General features: G+C 40.7%; 3 protein-coding genes across 3 annotated transcripts; 1 reads left to right on the top strand and 2 right to left on the bottom strand.

Moving 5' to 3' along the window:
• Window positions 1-3,530: 3,530 nt before the first annotated feature.
• On the top strand, window positions 3,531-4,562 carry L201_007086 (uncharacterized protein; the record flags this gene model as incomplete). The annotated part of the gene is made up of 3 exons (XM_066222797.1): window positions 3,531-4,014; window positions 4,130-4,371; window positions 4,443-4,562. 3 exons carry the CDS (start codon window positions 3,531-3,533, stop codon window positions 4,560-4,562), a joined length of 846 nt encoding a protein of 281 aa, XP_066078894.1.
• Window positions 4,563-6,599: 2,037 nt separating this feature from the next.
• Window positions 6,600-11,652, bottom strand: L201_007085 (uncharacterized protein; the record flags this gene model as incomplete). Its single annotated transcript, XM_066222796.1, has 7 exons — window positions 6,600-6,853; window positions 6,934-7,204; window positions 7,266-9,202; window positions 9,255-9,330; window positions 9,392-10,291; window positions 10,343-10,634; window positions 10,694-11,652. The coding sequence occupies 7 exons, from the start codon at window positions 11,650-11,652 to the stop codon at window positions 6,600-6,602; spliced, it is 4,689 nt and encodes a 1,562-aa protein (XP_066078893.1).
• A 2,010-nt stretch (window positions 11,653-13,662) lies between these two features.
• L201_007084 (uncharacterized protein) lies at window positions 13,663-15,779 on the bottom strand (the record flags this gene model as incomplete). The annotated part of the gene is made up of 6 exons (XM_066222795.1): window positions 13,663-13,892; window positions 14,054-14,328; window positions 14,445-14,800; window positions 14,889-15,041; window positions 15,150-15,259; window positions 15,338-15,779. The coding sequence occupies 6 exons, from the start codon at window positions 15,777-15,779 to the stop codon at window positions 13,663-13,665; spliced, it is 1,566 nt and encodes a 521-aa protein (XP_066078892.1).
• Between the last annotated feature and the right edge of the window lie 2,401 nt (window positions 15,780-18,180).

Genomic DNA, 18,180 nt, shown 5'->3' with positions numbered 1-18,180 from the left:
AAAGGAAGGAGGTAACAACGAACAGCATTGAGCAAGCTGGATTGGCAATACGTCAAGATCCGAGTTAGCCTTTCAGGATCCGGGTACATTTTCCTATCAGGGTCTCAAGATTTTCGTCCTCTTATCAGAAAGGATGTTCTGAGATATTATCAAATTTTCGAACTCACTGGATGCTATGTGTATGCTGATAGGACTAGATTTTGTAATTTTGTGGGAACACATTTTGTCAAGCTATAAGAACTATCTCTCTGACGATTGTGTGAGCTGTTTTCGTTACTATTGTGTTGTATCAAATCGATTTTTGACTTCTTTTTCAGTTTGAAAAGTTTCTCCTTGTGTAACATACTAAATATACCCCAGAAGCAAACACACTATGGATCAAACATCCTATTTTACCGATGATAAAAATTGTAAAAGATCCAACTGCCAAACATATGAAACAAACAGATACCGAAGTGTGCAAGTGGATTTTCACAATGTTTATCCTAGTCAAGCCAATCCAACAGATTCCGTGAATAGATCGTCCTATTCTTGCGCTAATTTCCAGGAAATTGTACAAGGTTCGAGAACGCTTGACTCAGCTTCATACTATTCCACAGAAGTAGATTTTAGCGGTATACTATCAGGCCATTCCGATCCAACAGACTTTCTGAAAGAGCCTATCAGATATCAGATTTCTACTGGGAAACTTAAACCAGAAAACGTATGGATAAGCTCCGCTTTGGTGAAAGGCGGCGAGGGTTTATCCCTTTCAAGTGCCTCGAACCTCCGAATGCATTTCCCCTCAAAATTGACCGAGGCAGAAAATTATGGTGAGTGTTCTCACTGTGACTAGCCTAATAAAGAATACCCTTACTTTGTCATGACTATCTATTGAGTTCATTCGGCTCACCAGAAAACCAAACAACAGGGCGCTCGGTACAAAGATCCAGTGAAGCTGAAAACTCTTCCCTGTCCAACCGAGGTAGCGGATCTGGTAAACCGACCCAGACAGTGTATACAGAGACGCAATTGTACGAACATGAGCACAGCGACAGAATTGAACCTGCCATTGAGCTTTCGCTTGACAACAGTAGTCCTCTTGAAACATTTCATCGTCAATCTGAAGCGAATACTTTGGATGCTGCAAATCAATATGAAGAACTACTTACGCAGTTCCTGGAAGCAGACGCGATGTCTCTTTAGTTCACTTGGCGATTATGTCCCATTCTTTACCATTTTCAGGGATACCTACACAGGAAGGTCTGTTACGTGTTGAGAAGAACCGTCAATAGTAAGAGCTGTAGAAACTGGATTGATTTCTCGTCTTAGAGTCAATTTGATGCATTGTTGACTTTAAAAACTGAAATCCTTGTAAGCGTCACTGACTATGTGTTGTTTCTGTCACGATAAGCTCTTTTATCTTGAGAAGCAGTGTGACCACCCTGTCCTAACGATTTAAGCGAGCTATCCAAACGAAGGCGTGGCTGGGACAAAGGTTGCTTTACAGATTGCTTCCCAAATTGCCCTCTTTGCTAGCTATAAATATGGTGATTGACTTTGCCTAAGTCTATTGAAACATACATCTCCCTTATCCTCGGCTGTGAAGGATCGTCTCCACCATGAACGATAACACATTCCGAGAAACAAACGCCATTTATAACGATAATGATGCTTATTATACCCACTGCAATAGATATATGGACTGTGGTGCTTCGTCAGATGCTCAGGCTCTTCAAAGTGCCGACTTAAGCTGCCAATACCGCGATCACCACAACGTCGAACAGACACATCAGTGGTTAGATGAGTCTTCATACTTGAATACCGCTTTCACCCTCACATATCCAAGCGACGCCACTTTAAAGCAGCTCACACGAACATCACTTGGAAGTGCCGAGAACCACTCAATTAACGTTTCAATAGGACCCTTGCCATCAGGTTTCGATTCCAGTAGCCTAGCTCATCTGTCAAGTTTTCCAGTAGATATGAGGCAAGCTCAAGAGCAAGCTTTGGTATCGAGTGGAGGCCTCGTATCGATTGGAAACAGCAACACGGAGAAATTGGAACGTAGGAGAGAGCTAAGTAAGCTTCTTCTCGGCATTTAACGTCACCTCTTAGAATCTCGACACTTCTGCCCATATACCTAGAGCTTCACCGCTTTTGACCTTCCTGACAGATGTGGTGGAAGCTAGCTGACTGATACTTCCCGCTCGTTCCGATAGACCGGGTAGCACAACGCAACCATCGTAAGAGAGTTGCAGAGAGGCGCAATGAACAAAGACTTAGAGAAGATAAATTATATAACCTGAAGGAATATTGTAAGACCCTGGAAGCCACGATCGGACACCAAGATGTGGAAATTGACAGGCTTAGTAGCAGAATCATCGAGCTTGAAGACCGAACAAGCGAATGTGATGAGCTAAGACTCAACATTCATCGTCTCAGAGCAGAGAGAGATAGCCTAAGAGTAAGTTCCTCAACCATTGGAACTCCCCGGAAAGTATAGCTTTCACGAATAATCTCACCACTTTTCAATAGGGATTTATCAATTCTAACCATCTTCACGATCTCTGAATATCAAATGCATGATTGATTAATTTTTGACCTTAGAAATGCAACCTCGCCTATCACTCTGTTGAAGGCGAATTTTTCTTGCCAGCTCCCTTGATAGGGGTATTCTGCGCGGCAGCCACAATAAAAAGTCCAGTTGTATATGTATACCTTCATGGCAATTACATGCCTTTTTCCAACCTGTATATGATGTCTTGTGCGATAAGAAACTTCCTACCTCCACAAGCAATGAATCCATGCACCTTCAGGTTAGGTTACGTAATCAGAATAGAATATCGCTTTGTGGCCCTCAAGTCGCAGGCTAACTATCCCTTCCGCCTGTTTGGATTACGTAAGGGTTGACCACGTAAATGAATTTTGCTTAGGCTAGTATCCTATTACCTCCATCTAGTTACTTGAATATCACTTATTGAACTATTATACTGATTGTAATCCACAGATAGATAGATACAGATTCATATAGACGTATATACATACTCATTATCAGTAATACAACACGTATTCTGCATGTCACTGTATCATCAATCATAAACATCGAGCCGCCAAAACAGTTACTATAATCCTTTGACAGATCTAGAACTTCTCGCTCTTGTCAGTACCGACGATGACGTGGCAATCAGTCAAGGACAAACGCTACTCTCATAAACAGCACCTTTAGCCCTTAAAAGAATTGGCGAAGAGAGTCGTTCCATCATTGTGTCAGACACAAAGCATCGCCTTCTGTTCTGACAATTGATCAACGGAGTGAACCTTTGTGAGAACGATGCGGCGTATGTAAGCTGAAGAAGTGAAAGGAGAGCGTAAGACCTAGCCCTCTCGTTTTAGTCTCAGCCATGCATGATAGACCAACCATTAGTTCAGTGAGAGAAATATATATCATGATTTCTTGCGCATCCAGCAGTTGCCTATTCCTCTGATATAAACCTTATACCTTTCTTTTAGCAAAGGTCGACCACTTAGCAGACTATCATACATCATCAATGGACACAACGGCTTATTGGTTGAAGAACCCTACCGACTGGACTGACGAGCAGATTAAGCAGTCCCTCTTTCCATCTTCGGAATCGTCAGCTTCAGGCTACCCTTATGACGGGAATGAAGATTATGACTCATTTTTTGGAGGTGGAACTGATATACCTTCGCAAATGCTGTATAATGGTACAGAGAAAAGTGATCAAACGGGTTCAGCAATTACCGACTTAAATTTGGGCCACCATGGTAATCCATATACTGATACGAAAGTCCACGTCGATGATGAATATACCAAGCCCATGCAGAACCCGCCTTCCCCTGTATACCCTGATCCAAGGTACCTTATGCCAACATCCAATGACGGGTCGGTCTTTACCTCTGATGGAGAGCAATCGTCTGGTCAAGAAGTTTGCAAAAGTCAAGCTCGTAGGCAGACTAAACGAAGAACATCTTGTAATTCTGATTCGAAATACGAGCGCAGAAAAGAGCAAAGTGAGTATTTCGATATTAAACGTCATGTATACTTCATTTCCACCCTCTAGACAAATGCAGTACATACAACCGCTCCATGGTATCTCACTGACAAAAGTATGTTCGGCACCTAAAGATCGAAGAGCACAAGAAAGACATCAAAACAAGGTGAAAAATAAAGTGGGAAAGCTTGAAGAAAGAGTAAAAGAGCTGGAATTCGCTTTGAAAGACACCCACTATTCAGCTCTTGTGGAGAATGTCCAAAGTCAAGCCTCACAGATTTCCGCTCTCCAGGCTCAAGTGGGTAGACTGTCAGAAGAGAAAGAGGCTTTGCAATCAAAAGTTTCATTTTACCGGGAACAAGGGGGCAGCTCAGGCGTAAGTCGCGGTAGCTATGTAGAATACTTCGTCGAATCTGCGCCAGGATCTGATTCATCTAGCTCATATAGCTCTCAAGAACCTCTGATACGGTTACTGCCATGCGATCATATGATCCATACAGCCTTTACCACGGAACAGCTGGTGAAGGTGTGCCTGAAGAGGCTCAGCCATGGGAATTCTACAAATAGCGCTGTCAAACATGGGACTACTGCAACCGTTATGAACAGTGCGTATCGAGACAGGCTTGTGTGCTGGATGATGGAACAAATGGCAGCAGCGATACAGTTGTTGCGATTTGCACAGGAAGTAACTAGAGTATTTTATGATGAGGGAAAGTGCAACTATGGATACTTGTCATCGGTTGTTGCGCATGCAGGGAGCTTATAAAAGGACCTTCGTACTGATGACCTCATCGAGGATACGAGAAGCATATCGTCAAACAAAGCAGCGATCTCAGCGATGAGTGGCTACTCAAGAAGAAAGGACAGTCCTTGCTTCGGTCGTTATACTGTACATCAGCTTTGGACGGCTGGGCGTTTCGAGTTTTCTTTGTTCGCCTCGGTTAACAACTGAAAACCTGACTTTGTAGAAGACCTGACTCGGCGGTATATGTTTGATCATTTGAGCTCCGCAAGAAGGCATCAAAGCCCTTATACAATGAGGAAGGCAAGAGTTACTTAGTATATTTTCATATATAACGTGTACTCCCATTCCGTGTCGTGCCAAAACGACATTAAGCCTTCACTGCATCGATCATCGTCCTTCGATCTTCTCATTATTAGGAATCACTGTATAATGTCGACTGTAAACTCTACTCAGACTTCGTCACAAGATTTCGCACTTGATCTGGATGATCCTGAGCTTGTCGAATTGTTGAGTGCTATAGATAAGGAACTGGGCGGGGAAGACGTCAGCTCATGTGACGGCGCCCTCCAAGACCTAATGAAGGAGACAGAAGGTACCGATACTGCTAACTTTTCGATTGATAAATGTGAGTACAGCACGATACACATGTGTGATAACTTTGTCGCGCTTCCACGACTATTGCCGCTACTGAGACTGGTATTTACTGGCTCATCATCTCAAGCTGTCGAATATTCCAGAAGTTATAGAGCTAAGCAAACCAACTATATGAAGCGATTGAAAGAGACCAGCGGCAAGCTCCAGGGAGAGGTTGAAGAACTGGAAAGTCAATTATCAGGTGTTAAGCAAGATCTCTATAGCATTCAAGAGCAAAATAATGACTACCTAACAGGCTATCATTGTTCCAAGGCCGTAGGAGAGAAGAACAGGTACACTGATCTGTACGAGGAACTATCTTTGATTCAGGCCATGGAAGATCAGCCTTCAGAAGAAACTATACCCGATTTTATTCAGGACCACAGAGCGAGACAACGACCACGAGGTGCCAATAATGACGTGAGTCTTGTGAATCAGGTACATAGCTTCGTACTGAACCTGTTCACTGACTAAGAATATATATTTATGTATACTGTATGATTATCTAGCGATATACCAGTACTAGTCTTTTGCCTTTCGATGCTGACAGAGAAAGGAAAGGGATACAAAGTACGTACGCTTGAAAGACAATTTTATTCTGATCTAAACTATTTTTACGCAATATAGCTAGAGACTCCAGACGACGATCTCGCAAAAACAATAAATTGAAGAGAGAGGAACTGGAATCGCAAGTAATCGATCTGCACAATAGGTCAATATCGCTAAAAGACTCAATTGAGAAATATAATGATTTTGCCAATAGATTTCGTTCATTTGAATAAACATTCATAGATGGATTGAATAAAGGTACAGGAAATACTGTATGCAATGTCTCTGGCATGGATCGCCTGTTTCATTGTTTATATTTTTCGCTTCATTTGAGATCCTCCTCAATACCCGAGGCACTCTATCCTCTTCTCCGCCTCAACATCTACCGCCCAAATTCGCATCATGTACAAGTCAAGTAGTATCGATCTGGCAATTGCTATCGGATTTGGAAGAATGCTAACAACGGTTATCATTTTTTTGTCATGAACACTGTCCATCTCGTTATTGTTCATATTATTGGAATATATGAAAAAAAAAAATATTCACATTAAAAGTAAATAAGGTATTAAGTATGTAGAAAATCTATATAACACATCAAAGTGATATGTGGAAGTGTAAAATGAGTTGGGATAGAGGAATAACCAAAACACCATCCTTTTTCTATAAAATAGAATTGTCTAACGTCTTTGCCATTTCAAGAATCGGGCAGCGAGAAGTAAAACGAAGATATTGAAGATTACGTAGCAAATGAAGATCCCGACATCACGGCCTCTTGTGCTATACTTGATTTCTAGGGGTGTAAAGAAACTTTGTCCAACTCTATATTGACAGAATTGACAGTTTGAAGTAGCATCGGGGTTGTTCAAGTAACCACCCACAGCTGAGGCATATGCTCCAGCGTATTCGGTACATGTTTGACCAGATGGAGGAGCTGACCAAGAATCAAATGTCAGCAAACGTGTCTCAACATCTAGGTGTACATTATACAAATGAGAGGTTTCTATAACTTACAGAAAATGTTAAATTCTTTTTCCTTACAGACGACTTCGACATCTTGGAGAACGGTTGATACAAGACCACTGATAAGACGAGTAAATGGATCGAGTTCGTACATCCATGATCTCCAGAAATGAGGTAATGTTCCAGGAGGAGCGGTAACACCACAGAATAAGGAGAATAACACTAGTAAGAAGGGGTTGAAAAGAGCCGCAACAAGGATAGAAGGTGATAAGGCGGCAACGGCTTGACCGAGAGTGACTGCGTAAACTTCGGTGATTAAGACCTATAAACAATACATGTCAGCATTACTATGATTTATGGTAAAGTAGATATTGAATACTTACCATGACGAAGAAGTAACCGGCTCTTGAAGAAGCGCTAGGGAAACCAACACCAAAGTAAAGTAAAAGGTAGAAAGCAACTGAACACATAATTGAATAAGGCATCTCTGCTAATAATTGAGTAAGGGCGAAAATGGTTGAAGAATACATCTTTGAACTCGCTTCTCTGTTGAAAGTCATTCTTGACATGATATATTGAGGTTCAATTTGAGCCAAAATCAAAGCTGGTAAAATGGTGGCAAAGAAACAAGCGAATACTCTGTATTGTAATGATTGTAACGAGTTGTCTAACTGTAAGAAAGTCAAAGTGACAACTAAAGCAATAGCAATATGGGCGAATAGTCTTGTCCATTGATAATCTGCGTTTCTCCATAAAGCGACATTAGTTCTGTTCAACATTGTCTTCAATTGGAACATGAAACTTGTAGCGTATTCTGTATGTTTACCACCTTCTTCAACTGGTCTAGCTAAAGCATCAGCTTTTAATTGTTGAATTTCTTCTTTAACAGTAGCAAATTCAGGTGAGTTTCTCCATTTTTCTCCCCAATCACCACCGATTCTTCTTCTTGAACCAGCTCCAATAGCTTCAAGCATAAATTCAGCGGGGTTGGCATCGTGAGGTACTTTAGCACCGTTTCTTTCGAGATATCCAATTAAAACGTTTGAATCGGTACCGATATCACCAAAGTAGACACATTCACCACCTCGTTGTAAAAGTAACAGTCGATCGAAAGATTGGAACAACAAAGCGTTAGGTTGATGAATGGTACACAAGATCTTTTGTCCAGCGGCACAGAGCTTTTTAAGGAATCGAACAATGTTGTAAGCTGATTGACCATCAAGACCGGAAGTAGGTTCATCCAAGAAAAGCAATAAATCAGGTTTGGCGGCTAATTCAACACCAATAGTGACTCGTTTTCTAGCTTCAACGGAAAGACCGTAACCTGGGAAACCAATCATAGCATCGGCGAGATCTTGCAATTCGAGTAGTTCAATAATATCTTCACAGTAGGCATCTTTTTCAGCTTTTGGTACATCTTGAGGTTGTCTAAGGTATGCAGAGTATTGTAAAGCTTCTCGTACGGTCGTAGTCCATTCGTGGGTATCTTGTTGTTCAGCATAAGCACAACCTCTCTGGAAATCTTTACCGATTGGTCGACCATTCATCAATACTTCACCACCAATAACACCAATGTTCTTTCTAGCAGCAAGGACATCGAGCAATGTGGTTTTACCAGCACCCGATGCACCCATCAAAGCAGTCAAGGAACCGGGTTTGACGTAACCATAGATATTGTTCAATAGTTGTCTTTGACCACCAGGAACAGGAACGGTATAGTTGAGACCCTCCCAAGTGAAAGGTTCAGGTCTCATTTGAAGTCCAGATAAATCTTGTTCTAATTTACCAGCTCTGAAGGCGTCTCTTCTTTCAGCTAATCTACCATTCTTTTCTTTGAGGTCCTTGTCTTCCTTCTTGAATACGTTGATGGAGAAGTGTTTAGCACCTTGTTGGAGGTATTCGATGAAGAACATTTGTAAGAATAAGAAGAAGCAGAAAAAACCGAGAAGGATACCGTAATTTCGCCAAATGTGAGATTTGGAGTAAGAGTAACCGGCGTTCATATAAGCAGAACCACTGACAGCGCCTGAACCAGGTGTACTACCCATAAGAGAACAGAGTTGATTAGGCCCAACTTCGTCAGGGAAACCGGTGATACCAGCAGCAGGGATGTTGTGAGGAATAATATAATTGGTATCGCAAGTGAGGTTGATTCTAGAGAATTCGTTGGCAAAGATAGCTTCGTACCCGTATGAAAGTGGATTCAAATAGTAAATCCAGAAAAGCCATCGTTTCATTTGTTGAACGGGGATCATATAACCAGTATAGGTAACCATCAAAGAGATCAATACAGACGCCAATCTTGCAGCGGTGTTATAATCTGGTCACGAAGGTAAGCAGCGGAACATGAGCATGCAAAGTGTAAAACTCACCAGTTGTAGCGACACCAAGAGTTCTGAAGAAAGCACTCATGACCATAAAGGTTGTGAAGATGAATAAGAAGAACATCTAAGAGTACGCCATTTTAATTAGCTATGAGCGTATGCAGGTATGAAATAGCTAGACTTACGAAGAAAGCACCACCGGAAGAGTATAGTCCACCCATGAAATAGAGAATTAAACTGAAGATGAAGATATTTGAAGCACTGTAAGGAACATCTGCACCCACAGCAGCTAGAGCGAAAGCAGCCGGTCTGTAGAATCGATATTCATTTTGTCGGTAAAGAACTGATCTACCCATCATTTGAGATGGTAATTCAGAGAAAGAAGTAAGAGCGTTGAACAAAAGACCTAAGAAAAGAAGACCACCTCTTGTGAAAGCACCTGAAGCTGTTTCAGGGAGACGGAAGTAAACAGAACCGACGATAAGAGCAATGATGATTGAAGTTGAATAACCAGTGTAAATACCAAATTTATCTTGGAATTTGAGCAAAAGTTGTCTTTTAGCAATTGTAAGAGCTTGTGACATGAATGGTACAGTATATGGTGATTTTTTACCAACACCTTTATGTTTTTGATCGACGACAGCTTGTTTAAATTCTTCTCTTATATCTTCATTTTGAGCCATTAATGATTTATACTCTTGTCTTTCTTGAGCCATTCTAGCACAAATTTCACTTTCCATATAAGCTTTTTCCATGGCTTCAGGTGTAGAGGGTACATTGTCTTCACTTCTACCTTCAGCGAATCTTCTTTCGTTAGGATCTGTACAACCTGAAAGGTAATCGGCAGATGTTTGTCGAGGTAAATCTCTGTAACCTAAACCCATCATATATTTTCTAGCTTCTTTGGCAGGACCAAAGTAGACAACGTGAGATTCGTTGAGAACAAGGACTTTGTCAAATTGATCGTAAATACCTTCACCAGCTTGGTAAAGTGAAACGAAAGTAGTTTGACCCATGATATCGGTAAGCATTCGAAGTGATTTGGCGTAATCTAATGCAGTGGAAGCATCAAGACCTCGAGTAGACTATGAAATGAATGAGCGATGAGATCGTGTATGCGTTTTGACTAGACTCACGTTATCCCATGAACAGACGGTAGCACCTGAACAGAACATTTCTGCAATGGACACTCGCTTTCTTTCACCACCAGATACACCTCGAACGAAGGCATTACCGACGATAGTGTTGGCAGTGTGTTTGATGTTAAGCATGGAGAGAAGGAGGTTAAGCATATCTTCTTTGAATTGAGCGGCGGAAACACCAGGAACCTTCTTCTTAGGTGTTTTCATCGAGAGTGCGAACCGGATAGTTTGAGCGACAGTAAGGGTTGGAAGATGGTCATCATCTTCTTGGTTATAAACGACCTCACTGAAAATGGCAGATCAGATTGTGAATCGAATAAATTACTAGGGACGAATTATACTTACCCAGCATATCTCTTTCTCATCTCTTTGGCATCTACACCGGCATATTCAACATTACCATTAACTTCCAAGTAACCTGATCTTTGATTCGTGATTGATTTGAGGAAAGTCGAACAACCTGAACCTGGTCTACCTAATACCAAACACATTTCTCCTGGTTTCAAAACACCGGAATTTTTGAATAAAATTGGTTTTGGTTTTGGTGCAAAAGGATTATAACCAAATACACCTAAAAGATTGATCACAGGCATCATAAATTGTTCAATTACTGCAGATGAGAAATTTCTAATATTAATTCTCATACCACCTGCACCAATAACTTCTAAATCTTCCCAAATTACACCAACATCTTTTCTTTTGATACCAGCTTGATCATAACTTTCTCTTCTTGATCTTAAAACTTCAGCTAAATCAAATTCTTCTTCTTGCTCTTTAGCTTTTTCTTCATCTGCAGCAGAAAAATGTGAAATTTGTCTTTCTGCTCTAGCTCCACCACCATGTGAAAATGCTGATTGAATTGATCTTCTTGTAGTTGTTTTATGTAATTCATTACCACTTCGTTGAGAAATACTTGAATATTTTCTTTCTAATGCATGAAATTCATCTTTACCTTTATTGACAGATACATGATGAGGTTCTAAATCAGCTACTACATCTTCAGATGAATCATTAGCTGTTCTTTTTTGTTTCATCAAATTTGAAATATGATGATTATGAGCTGGTCTGTGCGCAGATTTTTCTGAATCAACAACATCTGATCCATGTTTTTCACCTAATTCTTCTTCGTGTAAAGTGTTACCTGAAGAAGATAAATCGGCAGCATGATCATTGTGATGATGTTCAGTATTTAATGGAATAGATGATGTTGTTGTTGTAGTAGTTGATGAAGGTGGAACTGATCCGGGGTTGGTACCGATCGGTGCACCCAAATTGAGATGGTTGTTTTGTTGACCGTCAGCCATGTTGACGTCAACGTATACGTCTGCTTTGTTTGTTTACGTCTACTTTGCTAGTGATAGCTAGTGTGATCGTGTTTCAAAAGAGGGGGTTGTCGAAATGGATTAAAAAAATTCCAACTAAAGATGCACTGCTGACGATTGTCTATTTAGCAGGCTCGAAAATACGGGGGGAAATTACGATTATAAGATTGACTAAAAACGGGCCACAATACAAAGAGTAAAAGAGAGTGTGAGGTATATGGTTTTGATTATTTAAATAAGAAGAAAGGAAAGAGAACGGGGGAAAGGCGATGAAGAAGATTGATAAGCAAGAAGAGATAGTAGTAAGAAAAAGAATAGTACTAGTACTCTTCTGTTCTCACACGGAGCCGAGGTATCGTTCTGTATGTAATTCTCAGCTACTGTATGGTACTACTGACTCGTTCGACGATTTGATGATTCAGTAATATGGTATGCATGTTTGTTTCGGTTGACCGTCGGTCCCCACAAGGCCATAAGGTTATACATCCTTTCAAAAGAAATTTTGACTTGTATTTCTAGTAAGATAAACATGATGCTCTCGGCTCCGATTACGTGGTTGATTTTCGCCAAAACATAAAACCATATAAGCATCGATTGACATTTACATTTCTGACAATCCCCGTATCTGCTCGTATGCCCAGCTCATTCGTCTACGCTCGTATAACTTGACGACCAAATACCCTATGGACATATGGGATGTGACGATTCAGGAAATTTTAAGCACTTTTTAAAGTTTTGCCAGAAAAAAAGGAAAAATAAGCCCCCGGTCTGCAACTTAGCTGTATGGGCTGTTTTCGTATGGGTCTAATACAATACTGTACATCTATCTTGTTTCGGAAATCGGATGTAAGTCTCCAACTTGATATTTAACCTATAAGTTAGCTCAGCGAGTTCACAAAACTATCTGCTCTGTTTGTTGCTTCGTTCGTCTAAAAGGCTTAATCACAAACTGCTTGTTTACATTCCTTCTTCGTTGATTTCCTTATGACAAAGGTTCAAAGGAGATGTTTTTATACCATATTTAACCATCAGTAGTAGTTGCAATCTACCACTCCCTTTCGATACCATGTACAATCTCGGTCAGGGATACACCGTTAACTATGTATAAGACCGGATTCAACAGATATGTATAAGTATGATACGATTCGATATTTTGGATTTGACGAGAAGGCTGTTTGTATAACAAGTCGGTTTGAACCAAACAAACATTTAAAATAAATACCCTTTGAAAAACGCCTTTGGTCCTCTGGTACCGCTCGGATAAATAAAACAATTCATCATAGTTACAGCATAAAATGCCAAGTCTTACGATAAAAGCCTTTGACCCCCTGAACACCTGAACACACCGAGTTGTTGGTTATCTCATCGGCCCCCCTCTTTATATACTGCACGTGGCAACTGATCAGCGTAAATCACTGCAATAGGCCGCCGTCCATCATTATTGCTGCATGAATGCATGAATGCTTCGGTGGTATTTTATTCTTCATCCCCATATCTTGATACTGATAAATAGTCTTGATCTTCAGTGACAACCATAAGACACCGTTTTCTTCTTACATCTCTCTTGAACTTGGCGCTAGACCCTCGGGCAACCGGTGATAGACATCTAATAAACCGATAATCACTGTCTTACGACGACCAATCTCGCTCGTGGCTAGCTTCTTCTTGTGCTGTTGCGAAAATACTTTCACATGAGCAAAGGTCTCATCGGGTTTGTCATGCTATCTCCATCCGCCGAAGCCCGAATTGATAATGGCCGAGGGTGAAGGAAGGCAATACCTCTCCATCGCTTAACACGTCCTCAGTTGGCACAAAGTTCATCAAAACAGCTTGACAAGTAACAAAGTGTCCTGCTCAATGCCGAGGTGAAACGAGGGAAGTAACTTGTCAGACAATCGTGAGCTAACAGTGAATCAGCAAACGTGATGAAACTATTGCTCTTGATATACAAAGTACATCCCTTTTTGTAGTCATACAAAACAATAATTGGGCTCAACAACCTTCTCTACCGAAGTCCGATTTTGGTCCGTTCGTCACTTCAATTTTATTTCCATTTTTCGTTATTATTTCATTTTCTTCTTGACCATGAACATGTATTTTGACTTCTCTAACTTCCCTTCTAGCTTTCATAAGAGTCTCTCTGACTCTTTGTTCAACAGCATGAGAACCTCGTACTGACATCATTGGTGGTACAGTTATCGTCAAATCAAGTAGGGTTTGGCCTAAAAGAGATAATCAGTCAATATATTAGCTATATTCACTTTGCCTCGCTTCAGAACGCTCTCACCCCCCATCGCTCGACCCTGACTCCCTCACGACTCGTCTTTAAGCTGCCTGCCACTTTGTTCTCACTGCGCTGTATATGCAGATGGGAAATACTCACCTCCAGATTTTACACCTCGTACATTCCTTACTTCCAACAAATCCTTACCGTCTACCAAATCATTTACGATATTGAAGTATTTGTTTTTGGTTTTAAGATCCACTCCAGCATCTAACAATTCTAAAAACGCAGTTTTCGATAAAGATAAACCCTGCTGTAAAATAAAGAATGATACTGCTATACCACCTAATGGATCTAAGAAATGGTATCCACCCAGTGAAGATCCTAATATTGATGTTAAAGCTACTAATGAAGTTAAAGCATCCGCACGATGACTGCGTAACAAATTGGTGTCAGTATACCACCATATCTTATGTTTGAAGGCGAGATAGGATGAAAATCAAAGATCGCAAAACATTTCCATCCGACAGGCAATGACTTGACGACTTACTGTAACGCATTGGCTTTCAACACTGGACTATGCTCTTCAGCAGCAACCTTATTCGTTACTCTATATAACCATTCTTTTATAACTACACTGCCTAAAGCGAACCATGCTGCATGAGGATTCAGTATAGCACCTGATTCTGCACCGTGTAAATGACCACCACTGTCATGCGAGTGAGAGTGGGCAGCTAGCGCTGCATCCGATGCTCCATGTTCGTGAGGTAAAGCTGAAGGACCATGAGAATGAAATAATTCTAGTAAGGGTGAAGGTACAGATGCTGGAAGGTAGTGGCCTAGCGAGTTGAAGAGTGTACCTGGGGGAAAGGTCTCCAAGTATGGTAGCAGAGTTTGAAGTAACAGCTGTAAATTAATTTCCCGTTAGTATGGTTACGTCCTCATCTTTGCCGGATTCACCTCATCACGGTTTGGAGTTTGATATCCAACTCACATGGTACGAGTGTAGACCTATCCCTATAGCTCCTCCAACTAGTATCACGCTCACACTAAGAGTTCCAAATGTCTCAAATTTACTATAACCCCAAGGGAAATTATCTGTAGCTGGACGTCGAGATATTCGCCATGTAGCTAATGTAACGAAATCCTATTAGATGAAAAAATTCGTGAAGATTATTGTCAATCACTAAGTCATATATAAAACTGTATTTAGGTGTAATTTAATTTTAGTCCTAAAGTAAAATAATTCACTTACACCTAACAAGTCCGATAAACTATGTCCGGCTTCAGCAAGTAAAGAAGCTGAATTCATCCATATCCCGGCTGCACCTTTTGCTAATGTTAGGGCTACATTCGATCCCAAACCTGAACATGCACATATATGATTAGTTTTGTATGCATCCTGTTACCTGATCAATATAAGTCATTAGGATTTCAGCTTACCTAGTAACGTGATTCTTGTTCCCCTATCCAATTTACCACTTGATATAGCTTGCATGATTTGTTCGGCACCTTCTGAATGATCATGTGCGTGTGTATGGAATATTCCATGTTCATGATTATGTCCATCACCATTCCCGTTCCCATGCTCATGTGAATGACCACGACTATGATCGTGATCATGATTTTGATTACCCTTTATCTGATTCGTTGATGAAGGTGAATTAGGCGAAGATTTTGTTGAACTTGAGCGTCGATACATTTTCTGTATCGTGTTTACGCGTTTTACACGCTTTATCTGAGATGACGATGTGTATGATGAATCAAGATAAGATGATGTTGATGTTAATACTGATAAATATTGAAGATGTCTTAATGATGTTTTACTTGATGAAGCTATTTGTGGAGTTATAGGACTAGATCCGAAACCCATTCCCATTCCCATTCCACGATGTAAGGAAACTCTCAACAAACAACTCGCCGACATTCTAGTGGTTGATCACTTGCTTTCTCCTATTGATGCTTGAGAATCGAGAAACTGATGGGTTGACTTTATTCTACGTATGAGCCATTGCTTGATATGCGTGGTGGGATCAGTATTACTGTACATACAATATCAAATTTGAGGTTATTGATAGGATGTACTGAAATGAGTTATATAACTATCGTAATAATGTAATTCCGGAGATAAACGGCCCATACCGCATTAATCCGACAGCATCTACATCTGCAGCACTTATGCATCCTCCTATGACATACGATATGAAATCACAAAAGAAGCAATCCATTTCTGACTATGAGAGGGGAATGGTATATGCATGATTGACTGGCTATCGTGCGTTCTTCGACATAGGATATGGTAGTTCTCGCACTTGCGGCGAAAGATAAACAGTGACTTACTGTACGTGGGGTCACTGACCTGTCGTATGAAGGATCTCATCGCAATCGTCATTCTCTGTTCAGATAGCTAGCTAGCTGAACTATCTTTCCATTGAAACATGATAATCAAGTGAAATCCATGTGGCCAATACATCGTCTAGCTAGATCTCTAACAGAATTTGCGCTCAAGGCGCGCTAGAGAGATTATAGGTGATGTCGCTTTCTTGTACAGAATCCAATTAGAAACAGCAGATATTATTCTGAATCCCCAAAGTACCATAGTAATGTTCGGATGACATCCCAGAAACATGCAAATATGACTACGCCAATGGCCTCCCAATTCTACCGTACGATCTATCATGTTGTCTTTGCTGATACAATACTCTTCACTAAGCCTGGATAACCAACTGTTAAGAATCGTGGGCTGTGCGTCGTAGCTTTATCGATACCTGCCCAATAGATCCCTAGCAAGTTGAATCTGAGGGGCCATCAGATTCATATTGACTTCATACAGAGCTGAATTTTCTGATCTACCACAATCTGTTCAGACGGTCGAGTTTTGCATCAGCTGGAAGTATTGGCAATGAAATGACAAATTGAATATTGTTGCGCGGATGGGAACTGGGTCGCTTTTTTTGTTACACTGTCCGGGTTATTTCCGTTTTCTACCTGTGTGATGGTTCTGGTTCGGTAAATTGGTGATGTATATAATCTATAGCTACAAGAGAATTGTTCTTGCGATTTGGCTTTCTAGGTTTTGGAAGTTGAGCTTGAAGAAGTCGATTTGCGTTGTTAATTGTTTAATGCAAAGTTGGGGAAAATGGAATCTCGCAGCGCAATATGACTCAGTCAAAACCTATGAACAAACATTTTCCGTACAGTTGTAGGTGACCACAAGGTTTATACCGTTTACCATGACATTTGGCCACATGGTGGCAGTGATTGAGTGTAATCATGATGGTAAGTGTCAAACGCAGTAAAACACTTGTGATCACCCATGTTAAATTTCGTCAATTACATACATGTTTGAGGTTGTAGAACCCTTCTACTCATAAGCCAACTTCGACTGCCCATTTCAATTTCAATGTTTCATCTCAATCGATATGCTAGCTTGCGATTGGATGTATATGTGGCACCAGTAATGTGATAGCCGTTCATGGGTGACGAGGATGACTCTATTTGGGTATCTAGATTTTGGATATGTGTCTGATGTAAAGTATCCTTGCACAACTGCATCAGCTTCGAGTCGGTTCTTTTGTGACCTTGATGCGAACCAAAAGTAAGATCTATTATAGTAATTTGACTCGATGAATGATGGATCTCCGGATAGAATTTCTTCCCCTTTTCCTACCTCCAGGAACGTTCAACAGGGGGTAGTAATCTATTTTTTCATTGCCTCTATTTGGTTCATTCGACTTAGAAAACCCTTCATATCGGACAAAAGGCAATGAAAGTTGGATACCTCCATCGTGTTTGATATCGTCAATGAGTAGTAGTGTACGACTCATAAGATAGATGATTGGAAAAGAGGGTACGGTGCTTTTGGCTACACTTTCAAGCGGAGATCTGTTGTTTCATCATAAACTGTTCAGTGACCTCGGTCAATTACAAGCCGGTTTGAGGGAAATCCAATTTATGAATTTCAGGAGAAGAAGGAAAGATCAAAGTTACAAGCGCTCCTCTATCGTTATTCCGACATGGTTATATACCTTGGATTAGCTTGGCTAGCTATACAGTACAAAATCGATCAAAATCATATGCGGCAATGCCGCACTAGCATCATTTAGTGACGAAGCGGTAACGGAAATAGGCCAACAAAACCGATTGCACGTGTCTGCCAATACCGTCCACGTGGACAAGGAAAATATGTATATTGAGTCGTTTTTATCATGTTTTGATTGTTTTGATCGTATAATTTCTTGGTCGACGCCGATCATTTTTCGCACAGAAAATCACCGTTTTTTTTG

This window comes from Kwoniella dendrophila, chromosome 10 (genome assembly GCF_036810415.1).
Source record: "Kwoniella dendrophila CBS 6074 chromosome 10, complete sequence".
In the NCBI taxonomy this organism is placed as follows: Eukaryota; Fungi; Basidiomycota; class Tremellomycetes; order Tremellales; family Cryptococcaceae; genus Kwoniella; species Kwoniella dendrophila.
Note: the sequence above shows the minus strand (reverse complement) of the source record. Positions and strands in the feature narration are given on the sequence as shown.